At 49.6% G+C, this 19,739-nt stretch overlaps 2 protein-coding genes across 2 annotated transcripts in view; one reads left to right on the top strand and one right to left on the bottom strand.

Annotated features, from left to right (window-relative positions):
* Nucleotides 1–2,542: 2,542 nt before the first annotated feature.
* Nucleotides 2,543–7,586, top strand: ISL2 (ISL LIM homeobox 2; the record flags this gene model as incomplete). The annotated part of the gene is made up of 6 exons (XM_082839494.1): nucleotides 2,543–2,600; nucleotides 3,448–3,637; nucleotides 3,923–4,185; nucleotides 6,009–6,292; nucleotides 6,904–7,071; nucleotides 7,470–7,586. 6 exons carry the CDS (start codon nucleotides 2,543–2,545, stop codon nucleotides 7,584–7,586), a joined length of 1,080 nt encoding a protein of 359 aa, XP_082695620.1.
* A 7,049-nt stretch (nucleotides 7,587–14,635) lies between these two features.
* SCAPER (S-phase cyclin A associated protein in the ER) overlaps nucleotides 14,636–19,739 on the bottom strand; it is a gene marked incomplete at its 3' end in the record, with an annotated part of 494,945 nt that continues 489,841 nt past the window's right edge. The window contains exons 31-32 of the mRNA XM_082835986.1: nucleotides 17,023–17,074; nucleotides 14,636–14,739 (exon numbers count right to left, since the gene is read on the bottom strand). Of these exons, the coding sequence (XP_082692112.1) occupies nucleotides 14,636–14,739; nucleotides 17,023–17,074 (156 nt within the window). The remainder of the gene's footprint in view (nucleotides 14,740–17,022; nucleotides 17,075–19,739) is intronic.

Here is a 19,739-nt window from a genome sequence, read left to right as displayed (position 1 = left end):
TCTTGACCCAGCTACCTGACATCTCAGGAGAAATCACCACCTCCCCCCTCCTCCCTAATAGGGTCTCAAAGAATTGGCTTTTTTCTGGTAAGGAGGAATTTCTCCTCTTGGCAGGAGAGTGTTAAAAGTCTGGACCTAGGATTCCAACACAGAGCCTCCCCCTCCCGGCCGCCTGTGCCATTGAGTTAATTGATTTGCTTGCTCCTAGTTGGGTGCTGACAGTCTGGCCAGGCCCAGAGCGGCTGGAGGGAGAGGCCAACCGGCCAGGAGCACCTCCTAGTTCACTAGGGAAGCACGCCTACCACAAACCTCCTCCCCATTCTGAGATGGCACCCAGATACACAGACATTATTTGTACACAAATTCTGCACTCAGTCCACAGTTTCTGATCCTCCAGCCCCACAGGAGATACACACAGAGCAAGCACACATGGAAATGCACAAAGAAATCATCAGATGACACACACACAGATATACGTAGACCTCCCCTCCACGCCCAGAGGCACGCAGGCGCCGCACACAGGAAAGGCACGGCATACGTAGAGGCTCCCGACACAAAGATACAGCCATAATTGTGATGATCATAGTTACTATGTATTGCACTTATTATGCTCCAGATATTGTTCTAAGCCTTTTCCAGAGAATGCTTTAATCCTTACAATAGTAGAGGTAGATATTATTTTTATCCCTCATTTTCAGATGAGGAAACCGAGGGTCAGAGAAGTAAAATAAAGTGCCTGAGGTCACAGAGTGGCCTGGTACAGACATACCCACCCATACCCGTCCCCTCGCTCCTCAACCCCGTTTATTTTCATAGACACGCCGCATTGTCCCCACCCCGACATGCTCCACACACACTCAGGGCGAGCGCTGTTTGGGGCACTAGTGGCCAAAGACGCAAAAAATGGCCTGTTGGCACAGCGGCTGGTAAACTGTACTGAAGAACCAGATGGGTGGTTCAGGCGTTCCAAAGGTAGTGGCAGTGGTTAAAAGCCTTACAAGACCGACGGGGCCACCACGTGAAGCACTCAGCACAGCGCTGGGTGGCGGGCCGTCATCCAGTAGTGAGTTCAGTGTGCGCTGAGGGCCTAGCCCCAGCTCTGCGCAAAGCCTCTCCTTTCGCGCTTGGCTGCACCCATTTCCCGGCGAGCAGCCCAGAGTGTGAGGCCAACCAGCCCTAGTTTTAGCAGAAGGGCCGCCGAGCTCGACCGCGCCCTCAGGCCGACTTGGGCCGGGATCTGGGGTTCCCGTGGAGACATTTTATTCCCAGGCGCCCACCTGCGTCCCATCGCGCACCAAGTTCTTGGTACACCTTTTAATGGGAAAACAACGACAGCCACCATGGTTGGATAAATGTTATTTATAATTCATGGGCCAGTTCTTGAACCCTTTCAAACAAAACCCACAGAGATTTCTTTGAAAGAAAAATGCCTGGACTCTGCTCAGAAGTCGCGGGTTTTCTAAGGAACGACAAGCCGCTACACAGATAGTAAATTACCCCGCGCGCCACATTTGTTTCTGATTATTTGCGTTGCAGTTGGTTTGTGAAATAAAACAGAAGAGTTTATAAATATCATTTATTCTGGAAGTGAGACACACATTCGACCCCAGCCTTGTTCCTAGAAGGAGCTGTGCTATTCGAGTGGGGAAAGAATGGGGGAGTCCGTGTCAAATTACACTCCCGCCCCAAATGCAAGTCAAGGCTCGAATCTGGATCCGGTGATCGTCTTCGGATTCTGCGTTCTGGCGTTACCCACCTAACGCTCCAACTGGGAGAAGTTTTCCACAGGCGGACGGGTGGGGAAGTCTAAACAGAGTTTATCCAAACCCTTAACCTCTCTCTCTAGCTTGGACCCTGAGAACAAAGGCGCCTGAGAGGAGAACGGTGACCGGCTGGACGGTTGAAGGTCTTGTCCAAACAGACCACCCTTCCCCCCAGCTCTCGTCCTAAGAGAGTGGATTTTTTTTTTTTTAAGGAAACAAGGGAGCATCTAAAGGACAGGCCCCCCTTCACTCCCCCAGGTATCCATCACCCTGCTTGAGCGCGCCTGGGGAGACCGCACCGCAAGTCCAAGAGGAAGTTCAGAGCTGCGGCGGCAGCAGAGACAGCTCAGCGGTGACACAAGGTCCAGCCGGGATAGCCCGACCCAGCGCCAGAGTGAGGATCCTTGTACATTTCAGGGGAGGGGGGCTGCGCTCCATTGTTCACTCTGGGCCAATCAGGGTTAGCCCATTTCCTCCCAGCCAATCCTCCGTCACCCCCGCCTTCCACCCAATCTACCCCGCCCATCAGCCCCCAGGTCCCCAACACCTCCCTTGCGTCCCCAGCGGTTCTGGGGAAGCTTCGTGACGCCACAGGTCCCGCCCCCAGCTCCGGCCACGGGCGAATGCGTGCTGACGTCATGCTGCGTGCGGGCCGGTGCGGAATCGCTCCTTCAACTCCGCGGGGCAGGAGGAGTTAGTTAGCAAAAGAGCCGAGGCTGGGCGCGCGACCTTCGTCCTTCTGCCCCTGGCCGCACGCTTTGCGCACATCTCTTTTCTGCATGGTGGATATTATTTTTCATTATCCTTTTCTGGGTACTATGGGGGATCATTCCAAGAGTAAGTCTTCCTGTGTGTGTGTGCGTTGTTATGTGTGTGTGCTTAATATGCAATATTTCTAACGCAGAAGAATGTTTAGTGGATTCTACAAGTGGCTTCTATTTGACAGGACACTGGGAGAGAAAAAAAAGAAAACGAATGCATTTTCCTGCAGGACCGCTTATCCGTTGGAATCCTGTTGTTTTAGTTTATAATTAAACACTCTTTCTCAAGCCTGCTAGGCTGACCTCAGGCTGTGAAATCTGCTTCTGTTTCGCGCTAACGCAATAGGTTTGATTTAGGGATGTGGGCTTTTTTGTTTGCTTGCTTGCTTGCTTGTCTTTCGGCCTTTCCAATAAGGAAGATTTCTCTAGCTTGATCTGGGATATTTAAACTAAGAAATGTCAGAGGATGAGCGGAGACTCCGCCGAAAGCTGATGTGTCTGTATTGGGATAGGAGGGAGTCGCTGTGAGAGGGAGTGTGCGGACGGCAATGCCGGAACATCACCGTCCAGTATTGATAGTGTGGCGTCCGCAGGGTTTAAATGTCTATTTACTCTTTCTTCTCACTGACTTGTTATATTTTAGTTACAAGATATATCGATAAAACGCCTGTGTCCAAGTGAATGTAATAGCGAAAAAAATCGGGGAGGGGGATGGGGGAAGACAGAAAGCCTTCGCAAATTCAGAAGATTTTGCTTTTTCGTTTCCAATTGTCTGGACCTATGGAAAGCCCATTTCCTTTTTCTTGTGGTCGCAATTCTTGAAAGAGAGCGAGAGCGCCAGCGGGTTGGGTTGGGGCTGGAGCGGCCTCGGCCGGGGTCCGGGCAGCCAGGCCTGACGCGGGCCCCGCGCCCTTCCCCGGCAGAGAAGCCCGGGACGGCCATGTGCGTGGGCTGCGGGAGTCAGATCCACGACCAGTTTATCCTGCGGGTGTCGCCCGACCTCGAGTGGCACGCCGCCTGCCTCAAGTGCGCCGAGTGCAGCCAGTACCTGGACGAGACGTGCACGTGCTTCGTGAGAGACGGGAAGACCTACTGCAAGCGGGATTACGTCAGGTGAGGCCCGCGAGAGCCCGGGCTGCGCCACCGCCCGCTGGGGCCGGGGCTCGAGGATGGCGGGCCGCCCGCGCGCCCCGGCGCGGGCAGAACACGGCCCCCAACCCCGAACGCGTGCCGCCGCACACCTCCTGGCCTGGGAACCCCCCGAGGGCTGGTCCCCGCAGCCTCCCTCTGGGCCACAAAGCGTCCTGGGCGCGTGTGCCCGGGGTGGGTAGCAGCCCGGCAGGCGAGGCCGGCCGCAGGCCCCGTGCTGACACCACCGCCCGTGCCTTGGGCCCGCAGGCTCTTCGGCATCAAGTGCGCCAAGTGCCAGGTGGGCTTCAGCAGCAGCGATCTGGTGATGCGGGCGCGGGACAGCGTGTACCACATCGAGTGTTTCCGCTGTTCCGTGTGCAGCCGCCAGCTGCTGCCCGGCGACGAGTTCTCGCTGCGGGAGCACGAGCTGCTCTGCCGCGCCGACCACGGCCTCCTGCTCGAGCGCGCTGCGGCCGGCAGCCCGCGCAGCCCCGGCCCTCTCCCCGGCGCCCGCGGCCTGCATCTGTCAGGTAAGCCGCTTGCGCCCGGTACTGCGTCGCCGGCTCGGGAGTGAGTGCATGGGTGTGTGTTCGTATGGGGGGTGGTTGTGATCGGACGAAAAGTTGTCACTTGGGTGTATTTCCGTTTGCCTGCAGTGTGGGGTTTTCTGGGTGAGTTCAGAACCCTGTGTTAGGAACGCGGCTGAGTGTGTGTTCGTGTGACGGGGAAAAATTGCATGTGGGTAAATGTGAGCCGGGATTGTGTGTATGAGTGTGCAGAATAGTGGGGAATTGTGTTCTCCGTGAATATGTGGAATATGTGGAACACAGTAGTAGGAGCAGGAAGGTGAATGATCACGGGGAATCTGAAGTGGTGACTTTGTCTGTGGAACTTGTACTCGGAATTTCAAGCAGTATGTGTGTCGTCAGAGAGAAAAGATAGGTTTGCCTGGGGGTATGTGTGTAAGGAATACAGTTCCCAGCCTAGAGGTGGGTTCAGCCAGCCAGAAGCCCACCCGTAAGGACAGCTCTGAAGGCTAACCACTCAACAAAGAGCTAGTGTCTGCATTTGTCTTTTGAGGCCCAGTTTGATGCACAACTTAGCCAAACGTTTCTCGGTGGGGAAGGAGTGGACGTACAGTGGACTCAGGGATCATACACCTCAGGGGATGCTCTGGGTCCTAATCAGGAGATGCCCAGAGTTGGGTTCTAAGTGTGTGGTTACCGGGTAGGAACAGTGACTCTGGCTGAGCAGTTACCAGCAAGTAGCCACAGACCTGAAGCGCCAATCTCTAGACCAGGCTGAGCCTCGGGGTGCTGTGTGCTTGAAGTGCTCCCACTTCCTCTGGTCCTCCCTTTATTCCCGTATAGAATGAGAAAATTGGGCTAGATGGGCTGTTTGTAAATATTTATCCAGATCTAGATATGCCCAGAAGAGGATATAAATTGAAACAGTGAGACTTGTATCCAAACCTGGTTCAGATGGGAGTGCGAAACAGGATGAAGCCAGTGTTGAGGGCACCCTGGTCTCGGGTGTCGGAGGGGCTCCCTTTTGTTTGCTGCGGGTTGCGGGCCACGGGAATCCGGCCCTAAATACCCGATTCTACTTAACCTGGGGTTGAGAGAACCCAAGGCCGAGTGAGGAAAGTACCAGCGGCTGCGCGCGGGCCGGGAGGGCGGCCGCTGGGCCAGGGAACCTGGAGCCTTGAGGGAGGAGACCCGGCGGGCCGAGGCCCGAGGGCGGGCAGAAAGGAACCGTTCCAGGCCCTGGAGGCCCACTCGCGCCCCAGGGCAGGTCTTCGCGACACACGGCCTGGCCCTGTCCGAGAGGCGTCTGAATCAGGGAGAAGGGCTCTTGGGGGCCACCCGGGAGCGGGAGACAAGCCCCCCAATTCCGAGGCAGCGCGGCGCTTGGGGTCCGTGTGGGTCCCCTTCCCCTTTCCCCCTCCAGAGTCCCGGGCGCGCCTCCTTCCTCTTCCTCTGAAACTCCGACTTCTTCCGGAGAGCTTCCCTCGTCCCGCGGAACCCACGCGGGCATTCCTAGGGTCTGGTAAGTGGAGGAAGCACAGCGGGGGTCGGCCACTCCCGTCCCGCACAGGCCTAGCTCGGAACTCCCACGCCCCGCTTGCGCGCTGGCGAGATCGCTGCGGGGAGAGCCCTGTGGAGGAACTAGGGAAGGGACGAAAATGCACACCTTTTTCCGGGTAGGGCGAACAGACGGAAAGGGAGAGAAGACGAACAATAAAACGGAATAAACGAGAAACGAAATCGGGCCCCGGAGGACTCGGCCGCCGCGGGGCCCGGCGCAGGGAGAGTGAGTAGCGGTCACTCTCTCATCTCTCGCTCCCTTGCAGACCCGGGATCGGGCCGGCAGCCCTCGCTGCGTCCGCACGTGCACAAACAGACCGAGAAGACAACCCGCGTGCGGACCGTGCTCAACGAGAAGCAGCTGCACACTCTGCGGACGTGCTACGCCGCTAACCCGCGGCCCGACGCGCTCATGAAGGAGCAGCTGGTGGAGATGACCGGCCTGAGCCCGCGGGTCATACGCGTCTGGTTCCAGAACAAGCGGTGCAAAGACAAGAAGAAATCCATCCTCATGAAGCAGCTGCAGCAGCAGCAGCACAATGACAAGACGGTGAGAGACTGGGAGCTGGAGGATCGGATCGGGTGGAGCCTCGGGTTCGCCCTGCGGCATCTGCGTGCCCATTTCTGGGCCGGCTCTCGGGAGATCCAGGGGGAACTGGGCTCCCCAAGAGCGTGTGTTGGTGCTTTCAGAGCAAGGCTTACCTTGAGGTTGAAGGCTTCTTAATTACTGTATCCGAGGTCAGGTCTTCCCCAGTTCCAGCGGCAGACCAGAGTTGGGGTCTGGGGCGTAGTTCGGAGGTCAAGGTGGCATGTTTGCCAGAGCCAGCAAGTCGGGGCGGGTTGTGTCCTTCTCTCAGCATGACTCGGTTTGAACACTTTTCCTCTGTAAACCTGGAGAGGGATGGGAACGCAGGCCTCACGTTCGTTCCCTTGCCATGTTGGCTTCCAGCACCGAGGCTGGCCTATGGTGGCTGTTTTTGGGCCCGAGGAATTTGCACTGGATAAGGCGGGCTCACTTGGCTGCGGACAAGTGTATGCCTCCCTTAAACCGTTTCAGGCTCCAAATCACGTGCCAGTGCCTGGGGCCCCAGTCTCAAAGATGTCGGGAAACGCAAGACCTAATTCGAGCATCTTCCACCCTCTCTTCTGCTTGTCCCGCAGAGCCTGCAGGGACTGACCGGGACGCCCCTGGTGGCGGGCAGCCCCATCCGTCACGAGAGCGCCGTGCAGGGCAGTGCAGTTGAGGTGCAGACGTACCAGCCGCCATGGAAAGCGCTCAGCGAGTTCGCCCTCCAGAGTGACCTGGACCAACCGGCCTTCCAGCAGCTGGTGAGGCCCTGCTCTACCCGCCCGGAACTCAGGACTCTGGGGGAGGTGGGGTGGATTTAGCCACTTAGCCAAGGTGGGAAGGGGTGGGGGTTTCTCAGGGGATGAGGGGATTGGGGGGTTGGGGGGAGGTGGGTAGCTGCAACCGCACCCGGCTCATTAATTCGCTCTAAACCAGGTCTCCCTGGATTAAAGCGCTCGCAGGGGAGGTCGAGGGATTACCCAACCCGCAGCCCCACCCTAATACCCCTGCGTGCGCTTGGGGACCTGGCCGACTTATCCAAGGGCCTGCTCCCAGCCGGTGGCTTGTCCCCAAGGGACACCTTTGGGAGTAGGTGGCCCGGGAAAACCAGCTCGGGCGCTTCTTCACCCGCTCCTTCCCGGTGTCTCCGCTGCCCCAGGTCTCCTTCTCTGAGTCTGGCTCCCTAGGCAACTCCTCCGGCAGCGACGTGACCTCCCTGTCCTCGCAGCTCCCGGACACCCCCAACAGCATGGTGCCGAGTCCCGTGGAAACGTGAGGGGGACCCTTCCCCGCCAGCCCGCGGACCTCGCATGCTCCCTGCATGAGACTTACCCATGCTCAGGCCATTCCAGCTCCGAAAACTCTCTCGCCTTTGTAATTATTATTATTGCTATTTAAAGAGAGAGGACTGAGAGAAGCGGTCGGGATAGCCAAAAGCGCCGGGACGCAACCTGCTTTCACCAGACTGGAAAGCCCTGCTCCGAGGACTTTTCTTTTTACAAAACCAGAATTTGGGTTTACTAACGTTAGCTCTGCCATCTCTTCTCCCTCGCTCGGCGTGGCCGCCGCCGCTCTATTACCGGGCCCCCCGGCCCACGTACCCACTTGTGCGTGGAGAACGCGCAGGTCAGGTCCCGCGCCGGCCCAGCCCCGAGCTCGCCCACGCGGATGCGGGCATCTGCCGCCGCCCGGCCCCGCGCTCCCAGGTGGCCTCGCCCCGGCTCTAGCGGGGAAGAGGACGGGGCAATCCAAAGGAACAGGCACTCAATCCCCCAAAGCGCATGATTGCCGGAAAAAAGTAGAAACGAGACTTTCCTTGAAAATGTTTTAAATTATCGGTCGACGGAGGACAGAGTGTGTGAGCCTTTGCCGAACAAAACGTAAGTTATTGTTATTTATTGTGAGGACAGCCAGTTCATAGTGGGACGAATATTTTGATCTTAATAAAAAAAGATAATAACCCGATCGATGCTGCTCCTGTGTGCTGTTGGTGCAGCGGGAGGGCTGGACGAAGGCAGGTTGGGGTTGGGGCTTGTTTCAACGAAGATGAGGCTCCGCGCAGGGCCCACCGCTGGTGCCCGCGCCTCGCGCGCCACTGGCCCGCGTGCTCCCGCGCAGACAGGGGCGGGCCCGGCGGGGATTGGGCGCCGCGCGGGGGGCGGGGCTGGGTCCCTGTGCTCCGTGCGCCCCGTGCGGCCCAGCGAGGCCCAGAGAAGCATGTGAGAGCCCAGGACCTCCCGGAAGCCTGCGCGCTCCCTGTTGGCTCTCCACTCTCTGCGTTTCGCGGCAGAAGCCCGCGGGGCGGTGGGGTGACCCCGTTTGGGCCGGGAAACCTGCGATGTTCCGATGGCGTCCGTTTGGCTGGCTAGGGCCAGCGTTTCCGTCTCAACCTGGCCTCAGCTCCTGCAGCTGGACCCAGCCTGGCGTCCCTCAAGGCCCCCTAGACCCTCGCTCCACTTTCGGCCGGGTGCACTCGGCCCCCCGCCTGCGTTTCTTTTCCCGCGGGTCTGGAAGCCCGAACCCCCACCCCGGGCGCCTCGCCCGCCGAGCAGCGAGGCCAGCCCGCGGGCCCTGCCGCCCGGGCCCTGCCGCCGAGCAGCGAGGCCAGCCCGCGCGCCCCGGGGCGAACAGGGGGGCCTTGACGGCTCGTCCTCGGCGCTGTCCCCAGAGTGGATGCGCGACGTGATCAATCCCGCTGCATTTATTAATTCCCCCGTCTAGACAGAGGAGAAGGCCGTGCGGCGGCTCCTTATCTGCATTTGGCATCACCTGCAAGCGATACACTGAAGGAGCCACAACAAGCCCCCGCTAGGATCGAGGCTGCCAGGGAAAATAAGTCCACCCAGAACCAGTCTGGCGTGTCCTTGGTTTATTTTCTTTTCAGACCCGAAATGCAGGGGGCGGGGGATGGCCCGGGTGGGAGGGAGCTGGGAATGGCCCCTGGATATGCCGTGCCCAGGTCACTTGGTGTGACATTTCAAACCCCTGTGACTTGTTTTCTTGAAAACTGGCTTTAGTGATCGCAGGAAATAACCAAGAGATACTGAATCTCCAGCAGGCCCCCGGGCAAGCACAAAAAACCGGGAGGCTCAGGTTTTACCCTTCACAAATATTTAACCCTTTGGCAGCCTGGGGTAATTCTTTTCCCAGACCAGTCCTCTTTTGGTGGACTCAGAAAGCTGCCAGCCTGCCAGTGATTCCACTACTCTTGAACAATCTCTGGCATTGGGTTTCCTTGTCCCTCCAAGTTAAAAGACCCTTAAGTAGCTCCTTCTTTGTCCAGGCATTGTTTTGAAAGAGGGCAATGCCCTTACTGAGTAGGGGATAGTTGCAATCTTAGCTCAGGTAGCTTCTGGTAAGGAAAAATGTGTCCGAGGGGGCATCTGTGGTCGCTGGATAGAGGAATCGATGCTTTCTGTTGAAAAGCCGTGGGCTGATTGGATGCCAGACGCTGCTGTAGATGTTTCAGCTGAACTGATGGCAGAATTCCATCAGCAGGTTTCTCCCCTTCCCCCCCATTAGAGATGGGAGGCTGGAAGACTGGCTGGCAATTGAGGAGGTGGGAAGATCGGGCCACATTTATATTTTACTTCCTGAAAGTCAAGGTGATGCTAGCACAAAAATTAAAGAGAATCTTCCCCTCTTCAGAATTTAGGAAATGGTGCCGCAGACTTAGCGATAAGGGGAGAGATATGTAGGTTTAATGAGGACCAGCTTTACTCTCAAGTGCCCAGAAAGTGTTTTAATAATCAGGGTTAGATTCTTTGAGGGTTCATTCCCTTAACTTAGATCATTCCCTCCCAAACAGAACTATAGATATTTCCCTTTACCTTCTGGCTGGCCATTGGATTAGGGGGCTAAACTTCCAAGAAATCTTACTTTTGAAAACTTTTGATTTATCCAGAATATTGGGTTTTGTCATTTTTAAAAAGGAAATAACAGGTTCTTGAATTTAAAAAATTTCATTAATGGTTGTTGTTAATTAGCTCTGAATTTTTGCTTTGAACACACTGCAGTGTTTTAATGCTACAAATGGAAACATCTGCCTATCTAATTACAGTCACCTCTTCCCTTGACATCCATAGATCAAAAATCTAATTCCTCTTTTTGATATTTATATGAGTGTGTCTGTTTTTGAATATTGGGAAATTATCCAGATCACGGTGGTTACTGTGTATTAGGATACCTGTATCTATGTGTATTGTTGTATAAAACATCACAAGCTGTTCTCCTGTAGTTTGTTGCTAGCCATCCAAAGGGGCGCATCGTTTTCCTTGTGGGTTTCCAAGGAAAGGGTTTGACTCTGAAGCCTTATTACAGCGGTCCCTGGTGAGGTGTCAGATCTATGGTTGGTTAGTTACATTAATAAATATCTGTTTTACTGGTTCCCAGGTCATCTTTAAACATCTTCTGTAATACAGTAGGGATATCCTTGTAAATTAAACTACAAGTACATTTGTAAATTGTAATTACAATTACAAGTGTTGTATTTTATGCTTACTGAACTTTTAAAGTGAGATACCCAGCTGTGTAGTAAAAAAAGTCAGTTCAATCAAAGAGGCCATAGATGGGAAATGGGAGTAAGTTATTTAACTAGATTCACCTTAGAATAAGATTTTCTCAATGGATTTATCTAATAATTTGGATAGCTCTATGTAATGGAGGCAGAAAGGGATTCCCAGAGATGGAAAAGTTTATGGCTATTACACCACAAAATTTAATACATATTGAAAGGCTGCACAATTCTGGGAAATTCAGAGTCCCTGTGGCAGTATTTCCAACGAACTTTAATTTTTAATGGGTTGTGGAACAGAAATCAGCCTTTCAGTTTTGAATATGAAATAGCTTAAAGCTTAGTTTTGTCAGAGCTGCAAATACTGGGTTTAAATGAGACGTTGTCTAAGATTGTTCTCTAAAAAATGTGAGATTCTGCCACTGCTGTCTGGGGGAGGGCATAAATTGCCACACGTTTAGTTAGCTGTCTTTTCCCATACAAGTATTCACCAAAGAGAGCAAGAGAATTAGTTGACTAGCAGCACGCTGGAGAGGGGAAACAATGAATGAATAATAAACGATTTGCAGAGGAGTTCCCAATGGACTTGTGATAAAAGCAGGAAATTCAGAGAGTTTATTAAGCTGATGTAGGGAAGATTAGAGGCTTTTAAATATGGGTCTGATTGATGTAAAGGTAAACTTTCTTCAGGATACTGGGATTCAGTGCAATAACGAGGATTGTGTGACCAATTACAGACTAGCACCTTGTTGATGGAGACTGTGCATGGAAGATGCAGATAAATGGAGCTAGGCTGAGAGCAGTAATGGGAGAGACAAAGGGCACAGAGAAATACTCCATTGGGATCCAGATGTGGAGTGGTGTAGGGGGAGTGGTTCAATTTATAAAGCAAGTTTGGCGCCCGGCAGAAATCATGCCAGAAAGGCTGGAGTGCTAGGCGAGGCCATGTTTTGGATCGGGGCACCGCCTGGTCCATAAGGTCAAGGGCTCGTGAGAGAGTGGGTCAGGGGGTGAGCGGAGGGGCAGGAGTTCAGGAAGCCTGAGCGATTCCTCAGTGGGAAACAGGATATTCAAGGCGGTAGTTTCAGTGTTTAAGGCAGGAGACCCCAGTGTTCGTTCGGGGCGTGGGAGCAGGGAGAGGGACGTGGAAGAAGAGGAGTGGTGAGGAGTAATCCCTTCCCAGATTGAGACCCAAGAATTCAGAAAGCTTGGCAAGGAGCTCTGGAAAAAATGGCCCACGTGCTTTTCTTCCTGGGGAAGGAGGGAAAGATGGTAGAGGAGGCGAGGTCCGGACCTAGATTCAGGGTTCGAGGGTCACAGCGCCTCCAATTGCCTGTAGGGAGGGAGAGGCTCCGGAACTCGGCAGAAAGCGGCATCCTGCTGGGCGTCCGGTGTGACGAGCCCTGTAGAGCTCCGGGAAAGCGAGCTGCCGCCTAGAGCGGGAAATTCGGTTGGGCAGCGGCGTTGGGCGTTCAGATGTCGCTGCCCCCGGACGTCGGGCGGCTTTTACCTATTTGGCTCAAATTCTGGGCTCTAAAGCCTGGGCGAAATTGTAACCTTTGCTCCGACTGGGCCCTGTCGCGTCATCAGGTTTACAGGCTGGACCCAGCAGAGACTTTTCGCTTCGGCCCAGCGGGTCCACCTGTGGCCCCTGAGCCTCGGGAGACGCGGGACGTGGCCCCCGCCCCAGGAGAAAGCCAGTTGGTGGCACTTGTCTCCGCAAATTGGAACAAGATGTGCCTGCGCTCACCTGCGCGCTGTTCTCTCCCCACCCCCGGAGAGTTTAGAAGTAGTAAAACCCAAGGGAGTTAGAGCTTAAATCACTCTGGCCCTGCGGAGCGCACAATAAAGGAGGGAACTTGAGACCTGCAGAAACCGCGCGGGTCGGGAGTCACAGAGGAGCCGCCAGGCCCGATCCTCGCAGGCTCCCCAGCCGGGTGGAGCCGGGGTTTGTCTCAAACAAACCCTCTCCCCTCCCGGACGAGGGGGCCAAATGAGACCATTCAATTAAATGTTTAATTGCGAATTCTGGTATGGTTTCTGGAAGGTTAATCACAGCTGTCTCAATTATTTATGGCTTTTTGGCAAATTTCCGACCAGATAAGAAGTATATTCTACTGTGAAGCGTCTTGCAGGAAATCTGATAAATATTTGATTATTCCTTTCAGCTACAAGGATTCTGCGTCCACGCCCCAAGACCCGCGGGGCAAGCGGGATTTGGGAACTCCTCCCCTGGTTGGGGCGCCCCGGGCGACGGCGGGTCGAGCAAGGAGCCGGCCGCCGACACCTGGCTCCCCGGCCCTCGGGCAGCGGAGAAGCCCGGGCCGCCGTCCTGGAGGAGGGCGCGGGCGCCAGGGCCCAGCCCCTCGGCCTCCCGGGGGCGCGGCGCTCAGCCCGGCCGCAGCTCGAGGTGTTTCGGAGCGCGCCGCGGGGAGGGTCCGGGGTCCTGGGTCCGGCGCCCCGGGCCGAGTCGCCGCCGAGCCCTGGCAGCGGGCTCCGCCGAGGCGGCAGGGACTTCCCGAGAGTCGGTCCCACTAGCCTCGGAGCCGCCGTCCCCGCCCCGAGCCCAGCCGGGCTTCGGCCCCGCAGCCCGAGCGCGGAAGACGCCGGGTCCCGGGCGGCGGAAGTACAGAGCGCACTGGGATGCGTTCGCTTTTTCTTTTTTTTTCGTTTGAAATTGGATCTCTTTATTTTCTATTTGCAAAGGAGTAAAAACAGCATATACAAAACTCGGCAGCCTTGTGAGGCTCCAAAAAGAAGTGTCCTGAACATTAGGTAGCTAAATTTGCTTTCAACAATCCGATGAAACTTCTGTATTTTCCAGTCCCCTCCGTCCCCGGTCTTGAATCTGATAGTATTAAAACCATTTTTTACCCCCCGACCAGATCTTTCTTCTTGGTAATGTTTGATCCTTATCTGACAGAAATTATTACCAATGTCACTCAGTGACCGGCTTAGCACTGACCGTTGGCTTAAGGTGGAGAACCGATGAGAACAAGATATGAAAAGGTCAACATCTCCTGGCAGACACTCCTCCCGTTCAGCTGTGAGCCGTGCACAGGAGTTGAAAACTTCAATTCAAAGCCCTTGTGACCGTCTGTTTTATTTTTACTTCGGTTTTCATTGCAGTTATTTGAGAAAATACTTTAGGGTGATTCACTATGGTTGATCTTTTTGGATCCCTAATTTTTATTCTGGAGAATTTCAGTTCAGCGATGCTATTTCTATAGGAGACTCTCAGTATTGGCCGCTAGGAAAGTTTAAGCAGACCAACGAATATAATGCTTTAAATTCAGTTCAAATAGCCCCCAAAACATATTATGTAATTAGAATGTAAAACTGTTATAAACATCTTTTACTCAAACCTATAAAAGGGAAATTTAGAGCAGGTTAACTTTTAGTAAGTCTTTAATTAAGATACTTCCGGAGTTGGAATTAACGTTTTTCTTTCAAATTTGTATTGCTTTAACAAGAAAAGTCATCATTGCAAACAGAATAAGTTATTTTATTACAAGAACAAAACAGACTTGCTAATTTTATGTCTAATTTTACCCACATTACAAATGCAAAGTATATATTATCATAGGATGTAAGTTACCAAACTCCAAAATATTGTGCATAAATGAAATAAACTCAACTTGCAGAATTAGAAAGAACATTAAAGTATCTACAGTCTTTATAAATAGTGCAAAGTATATACCATATCTACAGAGTATAAACATGTGAAAATGAACTTCTTAAGGAACAGTTAGAATGTTTGATCAATTTAAAATATTAATGAGGGTACTCAAATATACAACCAACCAAAACATTTATTTTTTCTCTTTTTTTAAGAAAAACTGTCGAGCTTCTTCCCAGGCCTGCTGAGGAAATCTGTTAGCCAGCTCAAGATAGTCTTGGGAACCAAGGCATTTTCCTGAGAGAGAAAAAAAAGAAGAGTAAAATTAAAAAGAGTTAAATTCTTCAAAATGTAAGAAATGAAAATTATTTTGATATCTGAGTACAAAATGGAGACATACTCTTCAAATAAATCATGATGCAAATTTAAGTAAAGGTAACTGACCTATATCTATTATAGTATAAAATATATTATATATATTTTAATCACAATCTATTTCATGCTTCTAACCTATTCAGACATTAACCCCTATGTAAAACATTGTGAAAAACATTGTTTTTGGACTCTGGAGTAAGAAAATAAGTAAATAAGTATGGTAAACAAAATAAAGTGACAGTCATGTATTCCATCCTTAAGTTAGCCTTGAAAGGCTAAATCTGTATGTAAACGTTACAGTTATTTTCTAAAATAGTCTATTTAATCTAAAACATGATTTTAGTTTAAACATAACTTTAAAAATGTTCCAATCTGGCACTCAGTCACCTAACAAAGCAGAGGGAACTGTCAGGAGCCTTACTGGCTCTTGAAACAAACGATCTCCTGGCCAGCCAGTCATCTAGCAGCGAGTATTTGAAAAACAGAATTCTTCCTCAGCAATAAGAATGTGGTGCTGCCAGGAGCTGCTTTACACTTAGAACTTAGAGGTTCACCTGGGCAATGAACTCAACATCTTGAAACATCTTGAAACATTTTGGGGGGATTTAATCTAAGCAAAAGGGGAACAGATGTCCAAGGTGCAAACTGGCAACTTAGTGTGGCATCATCATTTTTTAAAATCAAGTAAGCATATTATGAGCTGTCACCAGTAGAGTGATGACTTTTTCTAAGCAAAGCAGAGAACAGTTCCCTATTTGTTGGTTTGTGGATTAACCCATAGTAAATCCACATTGGGGAAAGCATGAAAGTCAGAGAAGATGGTCCCTTGGAAAAGGAAAGAAGGTTGAAACCATGCAGACAGAGTCAGCCCCTGGGACTTTGCCTGCCAGATAGGCAGCAAATTGTGACTCATCCTTACGTCAGGAGAAAGAGGAAGAAAAAAGAATGTTTATATGTCTTACTGGCAAAAAAATTGCTGTACAATTAAAAAATAAATTAAAAAATACATTAGATTTTTCTAGGCATTTTCATAAATTCAAAATTTAAAACATTGTTTTATAAGGTATAGTAACAAATTATGTTGATTTCTGTCTAGCCTCCAACAGCTTAAAAAAAAAATGCTGTCACTGAGTCAGGGCAGAAGTGAACTTGCACACTAATGCAGGCTTAGACAAATGGTACCAAGTATGATGTTGACTTGAATTTCTAAAAAGGGGCATAGCTTTCTGTTTACTTCTCTGAGTGCCTGAACCAATAAAACGACATTTTTTCATATTGTTACAGTTTTAGATATATTCTCTTTTACGTACTTTTCAACACCTGCCCACTATAAATAATGTGTGTGTGTGAGACAGACAGACAGACACACACACTCCAGGGTGACCTCCCCTTCTCCCAAGTAAGGGCTACTGAATGGGTGCCCCATAGGGTTTTGCTGGGAGTAAACCTCTGGCCACTTTAAAGGCTATCAAACTAATGGAAGAATTGGGGAAAATCTGGATTAAGGTCTCATTAATCAGAGATGCTGTCACGAGAGCCAGACAAAGAGCAACTCGTACTTCTCAATTACAGTGTGGGTAGCAGAATATTTCAAAAAGTAAATATGCACTTTAAAATTCTACATCTCAGCTCTGATCACAGGACTCACCTCAGCAGGAATGCTATAGGGAAAAAAAACCTTGTAAATCTTTTGGCCCCTGAACTGTGCTGTGCTCATCTGATGGCTTTTTCGTCATGTAGAACAATTTTACACTTTTATTTTCAATAAAAAATTCAAGTACTTGAATTTAGGGGGATGTACGGGCTACTACCAATGACGATTTTATTCTGAACATGGAACCAAATGTATGTGATTTCAGCATTTATGTGATAATGTAGGCCAATATTAATGATCTGATTGTCTCTTGTATTGCAAAGTAGCTCTTTAGTAATTATTCACCATTTATTATACCTTGCATGAGGTGAGTATAAATTACATAAAGACGTTTTGTGGTTTTCTTTTACTTCCATAGATTTCTCTGTATATTCTGATGTACTCATGCTTGATGACAAAATCAATTTCTTTATTCCCTGAAATATATTTGGTATCCGAATCTCAAATATTTTAGGTGATGTAATAAACTGATTTCTCTAACAGTTTCAGAGGGTTGAGTGAGAAATGTCCAGCTAACAAACACATGACATTTAATTTCAATAGAGACGTACCTTTGGGCTGATAAGACTGGGTATCTGCCTGACCTGGAGTCTGTGCAAAATCCTGTGTGAAATGAGAAAAGTGTTTTTTTTAATACCAATGCTACGGACAGAGAATTTTGCTGAGCGTGGCTTTAAAAATGCTTCTGAATTCTGAGGCAACTATTTTTTTTTTAACATCTTTTTTTTGGGGGGGGGTACGCGGGCCTCTCACTGTTGTGGCCTCTCCTGTTGCGGAGCACAGGCTCCGGACGCGCAGGCTCAGTGGCCATGGCTCACGGGCCCAGCCGCTCCACAGCATGTGGGATCTTCCCGGACTGGGGCACGAACCCGTGTCCCTTGCATCGGTAGGCGGACTCTCAACCACTGCGCCACCAGGGAAGCCCTTTTTTAACATCTTTACTGGAGTATGATTGCTTTACAGTGTTGTGTTCATTTCTGCTGTATAACAAAGTGTATCAGCTATACGTATACATATATCCCCATAACCCCTCCCTCTTGCCCCTCCCTCCTACCCTCCCTATCCCCCCGCTCTAGGTGGTCACAAAGCACTGAGCTGATCTCCCTGTGTTATGCAGCTGCTTCCCACTAGCTATCTATTTTACATTTGGTAGTGTATATATGTCAATGCTACTCTCTCACTTTGTCCCAGCTTACCCTTCCCCCTCCCTGTGTCCTCAAGTCCATTCTCTATGTCTCCATCTTTATTCCTGTCCTGCCCCTAGGTTCATCAGAACCATCTTTTTTTTAGATTCCATATATATGTGTTAGCATACGGTATTGTTTTTCTCTTTCTGACCTCCTTCACTCTGTATGACAGGCTCTAGGTCCATCCACCTTACTACAAGTAACTCATTTTCGTTTCTTTTTATGGCTGAGTAATAGTCCATTGTATATATGTGCCACATCTTCTTTACCCATTCATCTTTCAATGGACACTTAGGTTGGTTCCATGTCCTGGCTATTGTAAATAGTGCTGCAATGAACATTGTGGTACATGTCTCTTTTTGAATTATGGTTTTCTCAGGGTATGTGCCCAGTGGTGGGACTGCTGGGTCGAATGGTAGTTCTATTTTTAGTTTTTTAAGGAACGTCCATATGTTTTCCATAGTTGCTGTACCAATTCACATTCCCACCAACAGTGTAAGAGGGTTCCCTTTTCTCCACACCCTGAGGCAACTATTTTTGCATGAATAGTTTGGAGCCCAAATATAAAAGTTGAAGAAACTGACATTATGTAATTCAGGTTCTCATACATTTAAATTAAATAATGATGACTCAAATCTTGCTAAGTATCACCAGGGGCCAGGTTGTTGCCTCCTGTGGAAAGTACAACTTTGTTTTATATCTAACAAACTGAATTCTTTAGCCAAATACTGTCTTAAAATATTGATAGATTTTTAACATTTTAAAAAGCACAACTATAAAAGCCCTTAACGTATTCTGCAGCTATCTTTTTTTAATTGAAGTATAATTGACATACAGTATCATATTAGTTTCAGGTGTGCATCATAGTGATTCCGTATTCATATACATTCCAAAATGGTCACCATGATATGTCTAGTTATCATCTGTCACCATACAAAGTTATTATATTATTCACTATATTTCCTATGCTGTACATTATGTTCCCATGACATTTATTTTATAGTTGCAAGTCTGTACCTCTTAATTCCCTTCACCTATTTTGCCCACCTCCTACCTCCCCATGCCTCTTTCCCAACCACCAGTGTGTTCTCTGTTATCTATGAGTCTGTTTCTGTTTTGTTATGTTTGCTTGTTTTTTATATTCCACATATAAGTGAAACCATATGGTAAAATTGCCTTTCTCTGTCTGACTTATTTCATGTAGCATAATACTCTTTAGGTCCATCCATTCTGCAGCTAAATCTTAAAGTCTAGTAATTTTACTCTTAGATGGAACATGAAAAATGTCATCTATAATATGTAAAGTTTCAGGAACCTAGGACAAACTACTAGCTCTTATTTTAAATATAATTTTCTAGTAACTATTAATCGTCTAACACAGGGGACCTTGAAGAACCATTTTATAAACTAAAATCCAATGTATTTTCGTTCCCTTGAGCACAGTTATTTATAGAAAAAAAACAAACTTGATTTAACTCCAGCAATCTAAAGTGCTATCCCAAATAAGCATTATAAGAAATTTCTGTAGTATTTATAAAATCTGTGTGCTAAAATAAAATGTATGTTAAATGTGTTACATTTACATTAAATTACATTTAATTGTGTGTTAACTGTAATGGAGAAGAGTTGAATTAGAAGTACTCCGAGATCAATACCAGATGAAAATAATATATATGATCCTTACTTTAGATTCTGATACCATTTATAGTTTTATAAATTGTTTTCCAAGCAGTTGAAAATGTAAGGGACTAAGTTGGTACAGATGCAAAATTGTCTTTGCTCAACAATCACTCTCTTGGTTCAACAATCACTGTCCTGGTTGAGGCCTCTCTGCTCATGCCATGAAAAACTGCATATCACCTCCCTGGCAGTCCCTGTCCCCCTTTCTTGCCTTACTTTTCTCCACAGCACTTAGTACCATCTGACATGCTATTTATTTTACTTATTTATTTGTTTTTTGCTTTGACTCCCCCCATTCTAATGAAAGACCTTTAAAGGAAGGCATTTGTATCTGTGTTATTTGCTGCTGTATTTCCAGTGCCTAGAGCAGTGCCCAGCACACCGAGGGCACTAAAAAATTA

Source organism: Leucopleurus acutus (assembly GCF_964270905.1).
Source record: "Leucopleurus acutus genome assembly, chromosome: 1".
Lineage (NCBI taxonomy): Eukaryota > Metazoa > Chordata > Mammalia > Artiodactyla > Delphinidae > Leucopleurus > Leucopleurus acutus.
This window is presented reverse-complemented; position numbering and strand designations above follow the sequence as displayed.